At 40.6% G+C, this 21,773-nt stretch overlaps 1 protein-coding gene across 1 annotated transcript in view; it reads left to right on the top strand.

The window, feature by feature from the left end:
- The window catches only part of neto1l (neuropilin (NRP) and tolloid (TLL)-like 1, like), a 1,080,460-nt gene extending 1,069,214 nt beyond the window's left edge, over positions 1-11,246 (top strand). The window contains exons 9-10 of the mRNA XM_041190027.1: positions 4,972-5,530; positions 9,447-11,246. Coding sequence (XP_041045961.1) covers positions 4,972-5,530; positions 9,447-9,534 — 647 coding nt within the window. The 3' untranslated portion in view covers positions 9,535-11,246. The remainder of the gene's footprint in view (positions 1-4,971; positions 5,531-9,446) is intronic.
- Positions 11,247-21,773: the final 10,527 nt, after the last annotated feature.

Raw genomic sequence — 21,773 nt, 5'->3', positions numbered from 1 at the left:
GTTTGACTGCACCCAGTGACCCAGATTCTTAGAATTTTGATGAATTGGTGGACATTATGAAGGGTCACTTTCAACCCAAGGCCTCAGTCACGATGCAGAAGTTCAGGTTTAATTTGCGAAATAGAGCCCCGGGTGAGACAATTGCATGCTACGTGGCAAATTTGAAGCATCTAGTGCAACATTGTGAGTTCGGCATGACCCTGAATAACATGCTCAGAGATCGTTCAGTGTGTGGCGTAAAAGTGGACTCTATTCAAAAAAGATTATTGTCCGAAGTGAAACTGGATTTCAAGAAAGCACTAGAAAGAGCACTGGCCATGGAAAGTGCAGTAAGAAATTCAAAAGCATGACAGGGTGCACAAAATGGCACCATGCTCCACATCAGGCAGAAAACCTTAGCCGAAAAATGCAAGAGAAAGCCGAGAAGCGGGAAACACCACCCCCCCCGCTAGCCAAAGGATGAAGAAAAATAACTTAGCAGCGAAATTGACGAATAATTTTATTAGAGGTGGAAGCAGTCTTTTAGCAGTTTGCAGTTTAAAAACATCAAATGCTACTATTGTCATAGAAATGGACATATGATGAGGCAGCACAAGGAAAAATCCAAGCAGGCTTGTAAACAAAAGAAGAAGCCCAATGAAATCTACAATGTGGAAGAGCCTGAAACAACAAATTCAGACATTTATTCATTGTTTAATCTGAAAGTTGGAAAGATAGATTCAATATTTATCACAGTGAAAGTAAATGGCAAACCTGTTAGCATGGAAGTGGACAGAGGAGTTTTCACTACAGTAATTGGGGAACGTACCTTCTGACATTTGAATAATATGGGAACATCAATTAAGTTTAGAAGAAACAGACGCCAAGCTAAAAGCATATACAGGTGAAGACATTCAAGTGAAAGGCATAAGCAGAGTAACTGTCCACTATGGAAGCCAACTGGCAAAACTACCCTTGATGGTGGTAGCAGGTGAAGGGCCAAGCCTCCTGGGATGAAATTGGTCAAAGGAGATTAAGTTAGAATGGTCTGAAAGTTTTTAGTTGAGAGCAAGTGGGCTACCAGAGCTGCTTAGAAAGTACACCACTGTCTTTAAGGATGAACTGGGGAAAAACGAGGGCCTCCAGGCCAAGGTTCATGTGGCTCTGGAAGAACCCTTCACTTCATGAAGACGGGATCAGTGCCATATGCCCTATGAGAAAAAGTCGACATTGAACTGAACAGACTAGAGAAACTGGGCATTATACAACCTGTTCAGTTCTCAGCCAAAACTTGACCGCATTTGTGGAGACTACAAACTGACAGTTAATAAAGTAGCCAAGCTAGACAAGCACTCCATTCCAAAAATCGAAGATCTGTATGCCAAGCTGGCAAGAGGGACAACATACACAAAGCTTGACATGAGTCATGCTTATCAACCACTAGAGTTGGATAATACCTCCCTGGAATTTGTCACAATTAATGCCCACAAAGGTTTGCACCAATATGCGCAATTAACTTTCAGCGTCTCCTCCGCTTGTGTCATCTTTCAGAGAACAATGGACAGCTTACTTCAGGGACTGCCCAGGTTGTAGTCTATTTAGGTGATGTTTAGTGATAGAATTCACGGAAAAGGAGCATTTGGCAAACTTATGAGAAGTCTTAAATCATTTCTTGCAAGCTGGAGTGCGTCTAAAAAAACAAAAGTGCACATTCCAAGTGGAGCAAGTAATCTATTTGGTTCACCAGGCAGATTCACAGGACCTCCACTCGGTTGAGGAAAAGTGAGAGCCATAGGAGAGGCACCTGCACCAAAGAACGCCTCAGAGCTCAAACCATTCCGAGGAATGATCAATTATTATGGGCGGTTCTTACCCAATTTGTCTACAGCGCTGGCCCACCTGCATTCTCTACTCAAAAAGGTCTTGGTATGTGCCCCAGAAAGAAGCTTTCATAAAGGTGAAACAATTGTTGCACTCGTCTAATCGATTAGTGCATTACGACCAGATGAAAAGATTGGTGCTGACATGTGACGCATCTCCCTACAGAGTGGGAACAGTGCTCCCTCATCTAATGTATGACGGCACAGATCAGCCAATAGGTTACTTATCAAGAATGCTCACCACAGCAGAAAAGAGATACTCGCAGATAGTAAAAGAAGGCCTGTCCATCAACTTTGGTGTCAAGAAATTTCACCAGAATGTATACGGCTGCCATTTTACAATCTTTTCATACCACAAACCATTGCTAGGATTATTTAGTGAGGACAAGGCTACACCACCCATAGCTTCAACAAGAATACAACGATGGGCTTTAATTTTGGTAGTATGTGAATACACTTTTGTACATAGGCCTGGCAATCAAATTGCAAATGCCGATGTCCTTAGCTGTTTGCCTTTACAAGAAAGTTATGTGCACCTCCCACTTCCACAGGAACTTGTTTTACTGTTAAATTTCTTAAGATCCTCGCCAATATGTGCTTGACAGATCAGAAACTGGACAAGTTGGGACCCAGCCCTATCTCAAGTACAAGTGCTATAGGGTTGGCTACAGGTATCTGTATCTGATGAAATGAAACTGTACTTCAACAGAAGACATGAAATAACCAGCCAGGATGGCATCTTAGTGTGGGGAGCACGAGTGATAGCTCCTCCAAAGGGAAGGGAACCACTTTTAATCGAACTGCACAGTGCACATCCAGGAATTTCCCGAATGAAGGCTATAGCACACAGCTATCTATGGTGGCCTGGGATGGATGGCAAAATAGAGAGTTCAGTAAAGCACTGTGTGCAATAGCAGCAACTGCCAAAGTTGCCAGTGACAGCTTTGTTGCACCCATCAGAGTGGCCAGATAGACCCTGGGTGTGGTTACACATTGACTACTTTGGACCTTTCCTGGGAACAATGTTTCTGCTCATTGTCGATGCACATTCAAAACGTATATTAGGTGAAGTCATCAACGTCGGCTGCTACAACTGAAACTACATCAGAGTTTTGCCATTCACAGACGACCAGAAGTAGTCGTTTCCGATAACTGCATGCATTTATGAGTGCTGAGTTTCAGCGTTTTATCAGCCGCAGTGGTATCACTCATGTGAAAACTGCACACTTCATCAAACAGACTGGCTGAAAGGGCGGTCCAAACATTCAAGACAGACATGAGAAAGCTAACTGGTGGTTCCTTGGCAACCAAGCTAGCACGCTTTCTTTTTCATTACAGGACTATCCCTCACGCAACAACAGGTGTCACACCTGCGGAGTTATTGTTGAAATGTCATCTCAGGAGGAGATTGAGCTTAATAATGCTGAATTTAGAGGGGAAGGTAGAAAGGAGTCAGGGAGGCCAGAAAACTAGACCCACGACTGGCATAGTCAGAGAGGAAATTTACCGTGGGAAAGCCGGAATACATGAAAAACTTTGGGGAAGAGCCAAAGTGGTTACCGGGTGAAATATGTGCAGTGACTGGGCTTCTACCTTACCACATGGAGGTAACAGGCCAATCATCCATAAACATGTGGACCATTTAAGAAGAGAGAGACAAATCACCAAGATTTTCTTCCACCAGTGACCATGATCGGGTCTGCATTTCCTGCTGAGGATGCTCAACCTAGGACTGACTTGTCTGATGTCCCTGTAAGAGCTGAGGATATAGAACTGCAGGTGCCCACTGAAGCACCTGATGTTCAGGCAACTCCGGAAAAGGAGGTTCCTGATAAAGCATCTGAAGTTGTGGAGCTGTGACATTCCACACGTACCAGGAAACCATCTGAAAAAACTGAACCTGTAAATTCCTTACCCAGTGTAAATATCATGTTGTCTTAAAAAATATGTACTTGTAAATATAATATGTATAGCTCAAAAGGGGAGGAATGTAGTAATTAAGGTTTTATTTAGTGTGTAATGCACCTTTAAGAATAATATTTGTTAAGGAAGATCACATGGTCTGTAGTAATAGGAATTAGTGCAGGCTACCTCAGCAGTCAGTAGAGATAGAGTTGGAGTTGAAAGCACATGTGTAGTTGCTGCTGATTACATTGTAAATAAACTTAATGTTTCCACCCAAAAAGAGTCAGCAGATAAACTCTATTATTAGTAGTACAACTCGGCCACCCTACAACACCTTGCATTAAGCGTTTTCAGGTCTGTTACAGTAGAATCTCGATACAGTCAAAACTCTCTACATAATGCACTACTTTACCAATGTAACTCTCTCCTGACGTCACCTTTTTACTTTTCTGAGGGTCGGGCAATTTTCTCAAGGCCCCACATCATCAGTATTGTCTTAAATTCAGCAGGTGGATGTTAGAAAATTGCAGGTAGAGTGCTCAGAATTTTCGATCGATCAACTGTAGAAGTTGAAAAATGGCAGGCAGGGTATGCGTGATTTTCTACTATGCTCCATGTCAGTAGAAAGCCAGTGTAACATACTCTAGGCTGTTTGTTAACACCAGATTATAAGTGGTTTGCTGCTGTAAACTCATGCCCACCAGTACATTGCTTGGAGAAACTAAGTTCGTTTCACAAATGACCCTAAAAAGTAGTTGATAAAGGACTTGGATTCAAGCCCAGTTCATAGATCTGTAGAGATATTGTCTGATAGTTTCTTAGAAATACTAGTTTGAATAAGTTCATAATCAATGGTTTATAAATCTAGCACACAGAAAAACATCGAGGAATCGCCCAATTTCCTTCACCATTTCCTTGGGCTAAAAATATGATGTGCCATAATTTTAAACATCCAGGGACGGTAGCTCAAATTCGACCATATTGAACTGATATATTACTACTACCATCCATTGAATCATAATTCATCTCTTTGACGCAAATTGAACCAGGACATTTGATCTTAGGTGGATCATAATTGTTGATGCATTTTGTTTTTTGTTGATATCACAGTGTCCAAGAAAGGGATGCTGCAGTTTTAAATCATGTTTTTATTATTGAATTCTGAATTTAAAATTGTATTAATTTCACTTTTCTTTCCCTCATACAGAGAAAAGAAAGACGAGCCTGCTGGACCAGCTTACCAACACTAGTGGGACTATAATTGGGATCACATCTTTCATTGTGATTATTCTCATTGTTATCTCCGTTATAGTTCAGATCAAACAACCACGCAAAAAATTCATCCAAAGAAAACCAGACTTTGACCAAACAGTTTTTCAGGAGGTTTTTGAACCTACGCAGTATGAACTCTGTTCACTGAAAGGAAAAGGGGCTGCAGCTGATCTAGGGGATATTGTGGATGACTTTGAGAATTATCATAAACTAAGGCGCTCATCTTCGAAATGCATTCATGACCATCACTGTGGTTCCCAGATATCCAGCGTTAAAGGTAGCCGTAGTAACCTCAGCACCCGTGATGCCACCATCCTCTCAGAAATACAGCCACAACCGGTGAAGCCCAGTGTCCAGTCCTTGAGCAGACGGAGTATCCTTGTTATGAAGCACAGCTACTCACAGGATGCAGCAGATGCGTGTGATATTGATGAAATCGAAGAAGTCCCGACGACGAGTCACAGGCTGTCCAGAAATGATAAATCTGTCCAGCGGTCAGTATCAATTGATTTTTGATAAAGACTATTCATAAACAAGAACTGCATGTCCATATTTACTCATTTGGTCAAATGTCCTTTTTCTTTTCTTTTTTCAAGTACTCCTTTCATTTCTGGCTAACGTATCATGCATGCACGGTGGAACCTTGAGGAGCTTTGTCAGCAGTTACCTTAACCAGAAAATGAGAGGGAAATACCTTAATATTTTCCAATGATTTTGGGGATATTCAAACGCCCTAATGTGATATAAATCCATACTGATCCGATTTCTGACAGCTGACCTCAGGTGGCCACCCTGTTAACTGACTTCCGTGACCTCTGAGCTAAGAAAGGGAAAAACAATCAGCCAGTTCTCTCCATTGACTCATTTTGGAATGTTCACAACTGCGGATGTCAAACATGGACAGGATTTACCTCAGCAGTAACAAGTACCCCCTCCCCCACCGCATCCCTGTGTTCAAATAACATGCCGACACTCCCTGCTCAAGCTCAAAGCTTCAGAGTGGTCATTTCAGAGAGTTAATAAGGTATGGTTAGTAACTGTACAACCCATAGACCAACAAGAGTCAGTACCTTTAGGAGAGGAAGAGGCAGAAGAGCCACTTGAAATAAATATTTCAAATAATCAAACAATTCTATATTTTAATGCCATCAGGAGTGAGCTTTGTAGGGTTCCATGATGCAATGAAAAATATTCCATGATGTTGAGATAGAGCTTCTACTCAAACTAAATACATTTTTATAGTGTCTGTTTTAATTCCATCTAGACAGACTGCATGTTATACATATGTTAATGGGATGGGGACCTGCTATGTTGCTTTTTGACCTAGCTGTTTGTATAAACAAGTAATGTTTCTATCACATGAAATGCATGAAGGAGCTAAGGGATAAAATAGTTGCCAAGATTTTAAGGAAAAGAAAACAAAGCTTTTAAAATTTGGTTTATTTTCTACAAGACCCATGATAAATGTTTTTCAAATTAACAGCAATGATATCATCAGCCATATCTTTGGTTGTCTTGTTGATATATAAGCCACTCAAACAGTTGTGAAATAGGTATGGCAATATATATTCATATGTAGTGCATATAGATGTAATGCTCAAGACTTACATTTATATAGCACATTTCACGACCCCAGGATGTCGCAAAGCACTTTAGGCTCAATGAAGTACTTTTGTAGTGGTATTACTGTTGTTATTGTATGAAACGTGACAGCCAATTTGCACACAGCAAGCTCCCACAAACAGCAATGTGAAAATGACCAGATACCTGCTTTAGAGATGCTGATTGAAGGATAAATGTTCGTCAGGATACCAGAGGATCAAAATAGTATCATGGAATCTTTTGGCAGGCTCTTGGTTTAATATCTCATGTGAAAGACAGCATCTCCAACAGTGCAGCACTCTTTCAGTACTACACTGGAGTGTCAGCCCAGATTTTGTGTTCAAGTCTTCGGAGTGGTACTTGGACCCACAACCTTCTAACTGAGACAAGAATGCTACCAACTTAGCCATGGCTGTCACTATAATAATCAATGTAGGCCAGTGTAATCTTTCTCCAGCATAAAGCAGAAAAATGTGCATGAACCAATGTTTTTAATCAAGCCTAATAAAAGAGAAACCATTTTTATTGCATACTGCACCTTAGGTATTTCAGCAGAAATTAAAAAGGAAAATGTTTCAGAGAAATATCCTAGCTTTCAAGCATTCTCTTTCTTCAAGCAAGTTAGCATGTCTGTTTGATAAAAGTAAATTGCTTTTTGTTTTATACCAGCTAGCCTTGGTTATTAAGAACGTTCTTCAGTCCATTTTCCATTATTTCCACAATTACTCCAACAGCTAGGGTAAAGCGATATTCAACTTTAATGTGCATATGCGCTTTACAGCAGCAAGTGCGAGATGCTTTCCATCTACCAACTGGGACATGCCTTCTCCTGATGTTTAAATCTTTTGGGCTTTGACCATGCATTGTAAATTGAATGTTGACTTTTCTGATTTGATTCAGGTTACAACATGAATTTATCTTTATGTATGTGTATATATGCATATATATATGGCAAAATATAGATTATTATAGATAAATACCTATATATTATATAATAGAGAACATATAATATATAGATAGATCAATAAATCCTGCATATATATCAATAAATACCTGCATAAATCTATGTAATAGATGACTTTACCTTTTATGTATAAGCTATGAACTATGTGTTGCATTGTTTACTTGAAGCAGAAACATTTGCTTAAAAATCACAATATGTTTCAAATTTGAAGTACAGCAATAAAATGTTATTACATTTGGAAATTTATTGATGATAAATGTAAGCAGCTTCATTGTCCCTTGGGCATATAAAGAGGCCAAATACATTAGATTCAGACTGCAAGTGGGGTCTCAAAATCCATGTAGCAGAAATGCCAATAGGTGGCACAACGTATCTCTATAGAAGGCAATGACCTTGTTCATTTATGATTCCATTATGTATTACTCTTTTTACAGAGGTATTAGCTGTGAATCAGTCTCCTTTAAAGACCTATCCTATGTATATTAAACAATTTGATTTCCCTCTATCATTGCAGTCAGAAACTGAGTTTGTCTAATTAGCGTGCAGTCTTTTGCCTGATATCTAATCAAGTAGCTCCCAGCGGCCTTGAAATTATGCTGTAGGACACTAAAGTATGAATGCTGAAATGTGTTTGTCTGAAATTCTTCTGCTCATTATTTTAGTAGAGTTGTTAACTCGGGGCTATAGCATCAGGGCTGGTGTTTATTTAAGTATCACAGGGAAGATATACTTTGTCTACTGTGTGTAGCAAAAATGTAAACGTGTCCATAATAAATAAGATGAAGTGTTTTTATGTACATAACATACAGAGGAAATCTTTCCTCAACATCAATAATGCATTAGTTTGAGCTGCAAGGGAAAGCTTCTGAGGAATCAAGCATAGGCACATGTTCTGAAGATAGGATAGAATTAGTATTTTGAACCATTGTTGTCTCATTGTCTACAAATCACCAGTATTTGGCTTTGTAAAGTGGCAAATCTAACTCTGCATCAAGAAACAAAGGGAGTCCTAAACCTGATCTGTTCCTGAAAAGTATAATATAAATGGTCAGAAGTTAAAGGACTGCTAAACTGTGACTGGTATTGTTATTCTGAAAATTTATTTTATCATCACCAAATAAAAACTAATTATTTATTTCTAAAGTAGTGTAAAATAAAGTAGTGTTGCTGTTAGTTTCTTAAACTATAAAACAATTATGTTGGCATATTGCTACTAAGCTTCAGACTGACCAATCCTTTGAAAGAGTCAGGTGCTAGATGAACAAATGATATAGTTACACTGTCAAGACAGTCACTGGAATGAGGGTGGATGGTGGTGTGTGGTAGATAATGAATTAAAAACATCTTGGAGATTTTAAGCAACAAATTCCTATTTAGACATTTTAATAGTTCTATGATCGCCAGCCAGTTCTTCAGTCCTGTAACTCTACTTTCTGATGTGCTGAGTAATCGACTTGATATGACGTTTTTCTGTACTGATCGTGAGAACTATTAATATGGATCTCATGAAATTAAATTACTTAGATTTCTTAAGTAATAACTTTTCTTATAAAATATTTTGCATCTTATTTATTTAATAGACTTATTGGAGTAATGTTTTGCTTTCCCCGATAATCTGACGAAACAAATCACCCACCTACTATAAAACCTGCCTGAATTTTAGTCCCTTGAATAAAAATTCAGGCAGGGCCTATAATGGATAAGAGATTTTCTCCTGGCTGCGAAGACAAACATTTACCTGACTATCCGCGCAGTACAACTATAGTCAATACCATTTCCATAATGTGTTAGCGGCAATGTGGTTTTAACCATTGTATCACATCTACATTGTTTTCATTATATAGACTGCTTGAGAATAATGTGCTGCTGGATGATTTTGAACATGCATCAAAGAATTTTGAAATTGTGGACCTTGGACACACGCCAGCATGAGTCTCTTGGACATCAATTTATCGCCTGTTCCCTGAACCAAATGTAGATGTGCAATAATGATGTAAAGACCAGTCTTGGTGTAGCCTTTTGTGTAAGCTGCAGTCGGATCCAGAATGGTACAGATATCTATATCTGTATTTAAGACTAATGCAGGCTGAAGATCAAGTGCAGTGATGGAAAACAAGGATCCAGAACAATGTAATTCAGCACTGGGGAGCAGCTCCTCAAATGCAAAATAAATAAAACCATGTTATGTTCAGATTGGAGCACTGTAGAATCCAGACATTTAATATTTTATGTTTTGTTGCAATTATTATGATTTAATTATGAGTTATATCTAGTAAGCTTATTTTAAATGTTTGCTTACAAAGTGCTACCTAAACTTGGGAGCTTTATTTCCTGTTACCTGTAGTTGCAAGAATTCCCAAATATGTTACGCTAGGGAATGATAAAGTCATAAATATAACTCTTATTTTATCTATGCTATGTTACTGAGCTATTATTTAATGTGTTCAATACACAATATGCAATAATTGTTTTTTTTTTGGAGCTTTGGAGCCTAAAAAGCCTCCTGACTCATTAGCATCAATTCCTTACTAGTGCCCATTATTGTAACATGACACCCTAGATTATTTTACTTTAACCGCATTTTGTTAGACCTGAGATTCTAAGACATTTCTTTACAGGAGACCCCAGTTAATTATTAGGGGATCTTAATATATTTTCAGGGATGATCGAAAATAATGGAGTAATAGATAACTTAAAAATAATGTATTTTTCTAACTGCATCCCTATCTGCGCTTTAGCCTTCCATTTTCATAATGTTGCTTTTTTGAATGGATTACACCAGAATTGATGAGAGAAATTGAAATCTACTTCACAGGAATATTCACAAATAATACTTCATATGTCAGTAATGTAACTTTGGCCAAAATCAACAAACTAATGAGTGAAAACCAAAATAAAAGCAGTTGATTTCTGACAAAAGTTATTGCAAATTGTTTATTGTATAGGATATATAACTGTCAGACATGTATCAAAAATGTTTTCATCTATAGGTACAAATTGCATTGTGCTGTATACTGAGCATTTCATTGTAATGACAGCCATTTATTTTGACAGATGCATCAAGTTGTATTTTTATTAATCAGGGCAAATAACAAAACAATGTTTCTACAGTATGAAATGGTGGTATGACAGACCCTGGAAACTGCTCTTTTTTGCATGCATTTATATTAATATCTACTTTTGCCTAAAACCTTTACACAAAGTATTGTGTACTTGGATGAATACAGGCATATGACTGATGAGCTTTTCAATCATTAAGATCAATATCCATTTTATTGTGCATCTTATTTCTTTATGGTGGGGAGAAGGGCTTGAGGTAGAGTGGAACTCTTTGATGGTATTATATCTTGATCAGTTAACACATAAACTAACAACGTAGAGAAATCGACAGGGGATTTGTCCAAGAAACATGCTGCGATAAACCCTAGTTTTGTGTTCCATGTCCTACATTTTAAACTATTGTGTTACAGGACACAGCTACAGATATTGAACTAGGAAATGGACCTTCATGTGTTGTTCTAATGGGATCTAAGAATGTTGTTGAGAAATCATTAGTAGATGGGAAAAAGGATATCAAACAATTTTAGATTAGTAAAGGGGCAATAAAGTCTTAAGACTTTTTATTGGCTCAGCAGTCTTGTCTCTAAGTCAGAAGGTTGAAGGATTAAAGCCCACTTCAGAGACTTAATCATATAATCCAGGCTGACACTTCAGCGAAGTGCAGTAGAGGTGCTGTCTTTCAGATGAGATGTTAGACCCACCTGGCCTCTTGGGTGGACATAAAAAGATCTCATGGCATTATTTGAAAAAATGCAGGGGAGTTCTCCTAAAATCCTTGCTAATAATTATTCCTCAATATTGTCTGACATGTATCTCATTGCTGTTTGTAGGTCCTTCAGTGCAAATTGGCTTCACCTTACCCAACTCCATAAAAATATTTACTCATCTATAAAGCACTTTGAGACATCGTGAGGTGATGAAAGATGCTATATTTCCTTTCTTATTTAAAGTGGAACCTGTGTACTGCAGTCACCCATGTGACTGGCTGAATACTGGCTATAATTTATAGGTGCCCATTGTGAAAGATTCACACATGGCTCAAAAACACTGTTACTTTATTGATGCATTGTCAATGTTTAATGTTTTATTGCTATTAAACTTGTGTATATTCAGGAGTTTGTAACCATATGGGTTTCTAATGGTCATTCATTCAAATTGTTGAACTCTCTGTCAAGTTTAGTAACCAGCAGGGAGAGCAGTGCTTCACACTAAAGCTCTTCTATTCACCAGTTCATTGTAATTAACAAATACTGTTGTTTTACCTGCTCTGAACATATTAGACTAGAGTTTCCAATTGCAAGCCAAAAGTATTCATTTTAGAATAGTTGTCATCAACCTTCCAAATTGAAAATCTATGTCAATAACTCCAGGCCCTTCAATTTGACCTTTGTGATCCCCACACTTAAGTCCCACTATTGACAGCTCACAGGTCCCACTACAACCCCAATGTTATATTATCCATGACCCATGGGGATATCTCCGGCCTCCATTGCCTGGTTCTCCTAATTGTAATTTGTTTGCCACATGTTGGTCAAGTTGAATGCAGATAGAAGTCCTGCACCGCTTTAAGCAGTCCCCAGTTCCCACCATGTCCAGGCCCAACTGTTTCCATGCAGGTGTGATTCTTTGGCCATAGAGGTAATGTCTGGCTTGACTGGCCATAGAGTGAAATATACAGGTGAATATTCTTCATAGAATAAATTACCATTGATTTATAGGGCTGAATTTTAATCCGTCAAGGCAGATGAATTTCTGTTTGGGCGGCTGGTTAAAAGACCAGAAACTGCCCGTGTATCTAGGAGTCGAAGGAACCCACTGACTTACACAGTTAACCAAAGTTTATGCGGGAAACCCCCTTGGGAAAGGTGGGTCTGTTGTTTATATAGGTTCAAAATGGAGATTTAACGCTGGATTCTGACTTCAACACTGTGATGTATAGGTTTCCCAGGCCTCTTGGAACTCGCCAGCTTTTTCAAGGTGAGAGGACAGTAGAGATTAACTGGGTTGGGAAAACGAACAGACATGAAGGTCTTTAAATTCGTAATCCCCACGGTAAATCCCACTATCGCTCACACATCCCATAATAACCCTAGTGTTGTATTTTCCAAGATCCATGGGGATATTTCTGGCCTCCATTATCTGGTTCTATAAATTCTAATTTGGTTGCCACATTGGCCAAACTGAGAAATGCTGGCAGCTTCTTTACCTAGGGTGAAAAGCTATTGCTCACACACTCTTAGATGCACTTCCACTCCTTCGGAGGCGATTTCTAATAATTAAGAGGATATTCCTGCTACTTTGGAATGTTTTGTGCTTCCCTACTGTCAGCCTTCACTGCAGCAATGGAATTGCTTAAAAAGCTCTAACCTACACCTCTGATGAGGAATATGAGGAGCAGCATCAGCAACACCAACAGCAGCAGGAGCAGCAGCAGCAGTCCTAACCTCAACCATCTGTTGCTCCACAGAACAGAGGGAGATAAGGACCTCGTTCGAGTTTGCAGGAGATAAAGGCAGTGAATTAGTTACTGGGCATGATTTAGCACCAGTGCCTCAGGAAGCTCATGGTTTCATATCCCAGCAGTCAGATACAAATGGTGGGACTGAGTTAAAATGTCACTAACACGCACACTGCTGAAACTTTCAGGATCCTGACATGCTGCTGGCGTCCCTGCTGCAAGTCGCAAATTCAGCTCATGGGGTGGAATTTTGCGCTGGCTGGATTTCACAGTCCCGCCAAAGTCAATGAAATTTTGAAAGGCTCACTGCATTTTATGACTCCACCCCTGCCACAACAAGGCTGCAAAAATCTGCCTATGGAGTCTGTTGGTTGGGATCAAGATGTGAGGCCGTTATAGAAAGAGAGTTGCTTTTCACCTTCTGGGTCTATTTAGACAATACATAAGGATATTTTTCTATTACTAAAATAATACCACTTCTGTGGCTTCACAGAGACTACTATGTGGGCGTTCCTTTGGCTTGTATCCTGAAGCAGCTACTTTAATGGGAGATAGTACTTAAGAATGGCCACTGATTCAGACTGGGGAAAACCTGCTACCAGAAAATTGTGCAATTTCTTTCCAGCAGGTAGTATGTTCCCTTTAAGTGTGATGGCCTTTGACCAGGCCTGGTTAAATATTCTCAAAATGTGTCCAATCTGTCCAAGGTGAAGATCTCAATCTAGAAAATCACAAAAACGGTCATGGTTGGTGAATCTCCATGAAACAAGGAAAGTGTGTGCCTGAGGGAGAGTTCATCTGTGTGTAAGAATGTGAGTGTTTAGACCGTTTCCAATTGGACATCGTGGGAGTAGGTTGAAGACAAACAGATCTCTTCAGGACTATCATTCCCTTGTAAATCTTCCTTTATTTAATACAAGACAAAACTTTAAAAACACAGACATGAAACACACAAAAACACTATTTCCCCCTCCTCGGGCAGGCATGGATGGTGGGTCTGGAAATGGCCTCGAAGTAGACCGCCAGCCACGATCGGGCTCCGACCACGATTTTGCACTGGCGGCCAATTAAGGCTTGAACCTTCACAGTGGACCTGAGTGTGGCTGGACACGGCAGGTGGGAGGGCGGGTCAGGTGGGCACTTGGGCAAGTGATGAGAGCCTCACCGTCCTCCTAGAGGAGATGGCTGCCAGGGAAGACACCCTTGCTGCAAGGGATGGGAGGAGAAGGCCGCCGCACCTTACCATGAGGGCACGGCAGGAAGTGACAGCAATGGTGAGCAGCCATGTTGTGCAATGCACATGGGTGCAGTGCTATAAGTGCTTCATTAACCCGCCGTGCTCAGGAAGGTGAGTGCCATGGTGGTGTGGGTCAGTCTGCAGATGTGTTAAGGTCTGGCCATCTTCCCGTAGACTTCAGGAGCGCTAGAGTCTGAGTGCCAACTGTCAATGTCACCGGAGCGGTCCAAGGGACTGAGCCCTGACTGCTTGGGCTGAGTGCCTTGTGGCTCAAGGGCCACAACTTGGAAGTGCCCTGCCAGGTGCTTCTCAGCTGGGGCTGACCAGGCTGCAATGGTGCTGCATGTACAGAGTGGACTAATCAATGCTCCTCTGTTGTTTCAGGAGAAGATGGCCCACAGCAATATAGAAAATGCTGAAAATGAAGTTCCGATGCCTGGACCGGTCAAGTGGAGCCCTGCAATATAGTCCACAGAGGGCGTCGCACATCGTCATCACCTGCTGCGTCCTTTACAATCTGGTGCCGCAACAGGGAGAGGAGATGGCAGATAAGGAGATGCAGGAGCTGGAGGTTTCCTCCAAGAAGGAGAACGTTGATGGTGATGATGGTGAGGAGGTCCTTGAAGCGACAATGTTGGTGTTGAGGCCCCCACACTGGCCAGATGAGGCAGGCATGCTCAGGAAGCCCTTATAGCTTTAAGATATGTGGAGGATAATGCTGTGAGGAAACACTATAGATCCTCAGATTGCATCTGTGAACATTTGACTCCAGTCTGGCTTCTGGCAACTCACATACTCTTGTGATAGAGGTCCTGTCATGAAGATGCAGTGGAGGCCCTAATAGTCACTCTATTGCAGGAAGATGACAACAACAAGCAGTGAGGACACTCCATAGATCTTCACATAGCCTCTGTGAATGTCTAAATCCTACCTGGCCAAAGGCAGCTCACTTGCTCTCTGTGAGCAGGGGCATATCATGGAGATGTAGCCATGAAACTTTAAAAGCAGCTGACCCTTTGTCAGCCTTCAGCACCTGAGCCCTTCAGGAGCACAGCGTCACTGGTCACAGATGCTGCAGAGATGGGGGGCAGCCACATCTTAAAGGTGTTGAGAGCACACAGAGAGAATGATGGAACTCTGTGAACACCTGCCCACGACATTCTGGCAGCAATGACCAGCACCATCATGGTGCAGGCATCAGTAATGCAGCCAGGGAGTGTGACGCTGGGCTGTCATTTTGGTCTGAAGGCTGCACAAAGCACAGGGAAGAAGCCCTGGACAGAGATACCTGCCTTTATCTTGTGCAGAAATGTTTCACACCTGAGGGATATAAACACTGCCCATCAGAGCAAGGAGGCATAGGCAGGGAGACATTGTTGGAAGTTTATTGACAATAGTGAACATTATGTAAAAGTGATTAACACCCATGTCAAGGCTGTGCAGCTACATCTTCTTAACTTTCCTAACCTTGTCGCTATTTCTTGGTGCCCCCTGGACATCCACACCGGAGGTGGATGCAGCCTGCTGACTGCTACGCCCTGTCTGTGATGACATTGGTAGGCATCCTCTGGAGGGCTGAGACCTGGAGGGCCCCGCCTGTTTTTGGGGTCCTGCTGTGTGGCAGTGGCACCCTCCTTGGCCTGTGGAGCTGGGGGCTGCTGAGGTCACAGGAAGAGGGGAGTCGGATGGGCCTGACAGTCCAGGAGTCACTTGGATGGATAGCCCCGGGATGTACACTTCCAAGGGCCCCTGGCTGACTCCTTGAAGAGCAAGGGTAGCTGGGATAGGCTGCCCTGCACCACTCTTGCGTAAGCAATGTTGAAGGCTGACTATGTCGTTGACTATGGAGTTCAGCCCTCTAAACAGTGCAGGAGCGACATCCTGGATCAAGGTCTCCATGGTGGCCGCCATCCTACCAGTGTTGATCTTAGTACTTTAGCATGTTGGCGCTGTAACCTCAGCCGGAAGGCTGAGGACTCCTCCATCGTGCCTTGCAACCTGAGGAGCGTAGTGGACATCCCTTCCTGATGTTCCCGAGCTTGCCTTTGCAGCTTCAGAAACTGTGACATGACTGAGTCCAGAGGTTTGTCATCTGACTTGGACTCAGCAAATTCGTGGCCTCTAGCAGATCTCTGAGTGCTGGACACCTGGGAAGTTCCTGCCGTCGCCCACAGTCGATCAGAAAGTGTGATATGCTCACCAGATTGTGATCCTGAGGCTACTCTAAAGCTAGGTTCCACCAAGGTGTGTGTTTCTGTGCTGGTAAAGGATGTGGTGAGCGCTGTGATGGGACTTTAGGGAGGTTTCAGCAGATTCCTCTTCTGAGCTTCCCTTGGGGCTTAATTGGAGGCCCTGGGTTATGGACCTTCTAGGCAGTTTCACAGATGTGTCTGCAAAAGCAAGGGGAGATAATTAGTGCTTGGCAGTGGCCTATGAAACAGGACACATTACTCACTGCATGGTTGTCTGATGGATTCTGTACTGCTAGATCCTCACTTGGTAGAGCACCACTGACCTCACCGTCAGCACAGGAACAGTCCAGATCCTCACTGGCCAGCTGGATAACTCTGTTTTCAAAGTCCGTGAGGACCTTAATTTCAGGCATTCCTCCACTGGTCTGCGGCCTCTCCCTCTTGTTGGGAGCCAGCTTGTCCTGCATGAATAGAGATGGAGAGAGTGTAAGCTGGATGCTTGCCAGGCCAGAAGACAAGTATGGGTGGCATGTGTGGGTGGTGAGTGTGTCCGATAAATGAGATGAGGACAATAAGGTGTTTGTGAGAGAGTGAATAGTGATGTCCCTTGAAAGAGCAGTGATTGAGAGGTCTGTGGATGTGTGATAGGTTTGTGAGTCCGTGAGTTGAGAGTGATGAAAAGAATGATTTACCCTGATAGAATGGAGGAGATCATTCATCCTCTTGCGGCACTGGGTGTCTGCCCTCTTTTGCAGGATGTTGGTTCTGGCAATCACTGCCACCGCCTCCCAAGGTGGATTAATGATGTTGCTGCCCACCCCTGCAACCAAAGCAGGGGTAGAGGACATCACGGCGGGCTTCCACTGTGTCCAAAAGGCACACGAGGGACATGTCATTGAAGCTTGGGGCTGCAATCTATTTGCCTTTCAGTGCCATGTCTACCATGCAGCAGTCGTGGGCTAGAAGCACTGAGAGGAGTACCTGCAGCTACACTTTAAATATGGTGCCCGATGTGATGAAGTGGCGAGGTGATGGCCTGGTGGGGAAATGTCAGCCTGCCTGCCATCGAAATGGCATGTTTCCTAGGAATGCATAAATAATGTGGCAGGTTTGGTACGATACAGCATGAAATGCTGCTAGTGGGGCTGGGGTTAAAATGTTGTTTTACTTGTCCACTGCCGCATTTAGTATAAATCTGGACAATTCCGCCGAAAGAGACTGGGAAGATGAAAGTAGTTTGAGTGGAACCATACATGACTCTTGTTATGACTGATGCAGGTGGTGAAGCTGAGTTATTTAAAAATCCCAGAGGGAGACTTTAAACAACTGTCATAACCTATAATTTTAAGTGTGATGTTTGAGATGCAACTCTAAAGTCAGAAAACAGAGCACCAGTTCTTGAGGTTTTATGTTAAACTAAATGAAACATTTTATTAATTTATACAGGTTAAAATATATATACACATGGTTACAAATTACTACGATCATAACTTTTAACAACTTCTCAAACCAATCTCCATTAAGGCAACAGAAATTCATAGACTTAACTGGACACCAGGCAAAGTATTTTCAACTTATGAATTGAAAATGAGGTTCTTTTCACTTTGGTTCCTTTGGAGACAATTGGAAGCTTACAGCTGCTGTTGATCTCACGTTGCCTGTGCTCTGCAATGTGAAGTTATACCTAGCACTGCTCATTGAATGTAAAATATAATTGTATCCCCAACCTCTCTAACAATAAAACCCATTTCATAGTACAAATTTTATTAGTAATATAAACATATTGCTTGGTATCTGCCAGATAGGTGTCAGTTTTCACCCCACTTCTTGAATGCTCTATTCAAAAAATGCAAATACGCTCTATCTCTCTTACGTATCAAAACTAGTACACATGAAAGCAACCAGCCTAGCTGGCTTTAATCCAGTTAAGACACAACTATGGGCTAAACCTCTATCTTAAAAGAAAAATATTTTTCAATAATATTATATACATTAAAAGCTTCATGGCATCACCCTCCCTATCGGAAAATTAACAGTTATAATTCTAAAAGACGGCTTCATTTTAATAACCCATCTCACACTATATCCTATACTTATTACACTATTACATTACCAGATGCATGCATCAACATAACATTATATATATACACAAGTCCTTGGTATTAACAGAAATCACTCCAGTTCAGTGTCCAGGTTTTTTTTTAAATGTCCCAGTTTCCTATAAGCTTCAAACTCTTGATAACGCACCTGCAAACAGATTTTTTCTTCCAGCAATATGTATAATATGTAGAGTAAATAGTTGTAATAATAGACTCCATCTGAAAAGCCTTGCACTTTTGTCTCGAAATTTGTCTAAAAACTTCAAAGGATTATGCTCTGTATAAACAACTGTTTCTGATTAATTGTTTGCAACATAAATTTCAAAATGCTGCAATGTTAACACCAAACTCAAAGTCTCATTTTCAATCATTGAATATCTTCTCTGTTGAACATTCAGCTTCCATGAAAGATACCCTATCAGTTTTCAAATTCCAGTGTCACCTCCTTATAATAGTACAGCCCCAATGCTTATATTGCTTGTGTCAATGGTCAACTTGAATTGTTTGGCATAACTTGGGTACTGCCAATACTGGTGTCATAGTTAATATAATTTTCAAACTATCAAATGACTTCTGACGCTCCAATTTCCATTGAAAATTCTTGTTCTTTTTTAATAGTTCAGTCCACGGAGCAACCACTTGGCTAAAATTTGGTACAAATTTCCGGTAAAACCCACTCATGCACAGAAATCTCAAAACTTCATGTTTTGTTGTAGGCATTGGGAAATCCATGTATCCTTGACTTTTGCATTTCTCAGGGTCACCTTACCATGTCCAATGGTATGGCCTAGATACGTAACTTGCACTTTTGCAAATTCACTTTCAGCCAACTTCATCACCAAATTAGCTTCTTGTAGTCAAGTAAATAATTCTTCCAGATGTTGTAAATGCTCCTCTCATATCTGACTGAAAATGATTAGATCATGAATAGAAACTGCATAATTGCTTAGACCTGCAATTGCTTTGTCAGTGTTTGAAATATTGCAGGTGCATTCTTCTTACCAAACAACATGACTTTAAACTAATATAGTCCGCTTGACCTTACAAAAGCTGATATCTCCTTTGTTCTTTCCGGCAACGCTACCCTGCCAATATAATCTTAGCATGTTAATTTTTGTGATAAATTTCAATTGGCCCACTTTCTCAATGCAATCCTCCAACCATGTAGGATATGAATCCGCTTTTCTAAGTGCATTCACCTTTCAATAGTCTGCACACAGTCTTTGCGTCCCATCTGGTTTCGGTACCAGTACCACAGGCGAAATCCAGTTACTGCAACTAGACTGAATTATATCATTTTGAAACATGAAATCAATTTCTTTGTGTATTTCTGATAACTTTGCCAGGTTTAATATATAAGGTTGTTTGCCTTAATGAAGATGCTATTCCTATCCATACATCATGTAAAAATAAATGTGTCTTTCCCAACTTATTTCCACAAATAGTTTTGCGTGATTGCACTAGCTTTTCCCAATCATATTGACACTTGTTTGGGAGGTAACTCAATGTTTCATTTAAATTTTCAAGCACCCCCTCATTATCCAATTTGATTAGAGGAAAAATCAATTTCAGAGTCCTGCACTTCTACCTCTTTCTCATCATCCCTGTCAATAATACCTATTTTTGTTCCTCTTCCCTGTAAAAGTACTTCTTAATCATATTTACATGAAACACCCTCTGCTTCTTTCTTCTAACTGGAGTATTTATTAAATAATTTACTTAACTCAGTTTCTTTTCAATCCTGTAAGGCCCACAAAATGTTGCATTTAATGAATCACCTAGCACTGGAAACAAAACTAGTACTTTCTCCCCAGAGACGAACAGTGAATTTTAGTCTTATTATCTGCTTTCACTCTCATCAATTGCTGTGATGTCTTTAAACGTTCCCTAGACAGCTCACATGCTCTGTTCAATCTTTCCCTGAAATTTGATATTTATCCCAGGAGAGTAGTTTCTGAATTTTGACCCACCAGTTTCTCATGAATCAATTTCAGTGGTCACCTTACCTCATGACCATAAACTAGTTCAAATGGGCTAAACCAGTCGATGCATTAGCAGCGTCTCTAATAGCAAATAACAAAAATGGAATTCCTGTATCCCAATCCTGTGCATAATTCTGAGAGTATGCTGTTATCATAGTTCATAAAGTGTGATGCCAACTTCCAAAAGCCCCTTGTGACTCTGGATGATAAGCGGTTGGCTTAAACTGTTTTATCTTCAAACTGTTCATTACTTCCTTAAATAGCTGTGACATGAAATTTTACCCCTGATCTGACCATATTTCTTTAGGTAAACCATATCTTGTAAAAAATATTAATTAACTCCTCTACATCTTCTTAGTTCTAATATTTCTTAAAAGTATTACTTCAGGAAACATGCTAGACACATCCATTATAGTTAAGAAATACTGATTTCCACTTAAAGTCTTATGAAGGGGTTCTACACAATCAGTCATGACCCAGGTAAAAGATTCTTCAAATGCTGGTATTGGGATTAAAGGCGCTGGCTTGATCACTGCTTGTGGTTTTCCTGTTGTTTGACATGTATAACAGGTTCTATAAAATTTGACTAATTCCTATGCAATCCTGGCCAAAAAAACCTTCTATCTTTTCCTGTATTTTTCTAATTCCTAAATGACCCTCCACCCCACGCCCCATTGGAATTCCATGAGCAATCCTCAGAATCTCATTTCTATACCCTAATGGGATAACAATCTGATGCACCTCCCCTCCAGCTTTCATTTGCTGAGACATAATCCAACCACCACTTTCTCATTAAAATTTTCCCTCAAAGATAATAATAAGCTTTCTGGTATAACTGTTTTAATTGCAAATCATTTTTCTTTGAGTTAAACATTTCAACTGAATTGTCCTGCATTCCTTCCTCCTGAACAATGTCAACAAATACAGTGCTAACTAATTGGATTCCAACATCTTCTTGCCTTTGGACTGCCTGCTTATCTTGTTTATCTTGTTCTCCCCAGTGGGCTATTGATGTCATTATAACACAATCAGGAAACAATCCAGGATGTTCATTCTGTAACACCTCTGTTGAAAACACTTCACATACAAAACCTTTAAACATTTCTGCAACCAGCTCCTCAGAATTCTCTTGAGTAAACTCTG

This window comes from Carcharodon carcharias, chromosome 6 (genome assembly GCF_017639515.1).
Source record: "Carcharodon carcharias isolate sCarCar2 chromosome 6, sCarCar2.pri, whole genome shotgun sequence".
Lineage (NCBI taxonomy): Eukaryota > Metazoa > Chordata > Chondrichthyes > Lamniformes > Lamnidae > Carcharodon > Carcharodon carcharias.
The sequence above is the reverse complement of the archived record's forward strand: the minus strand, read 5'-3'. Positions and strand labels throughout refer to the sequence as shown.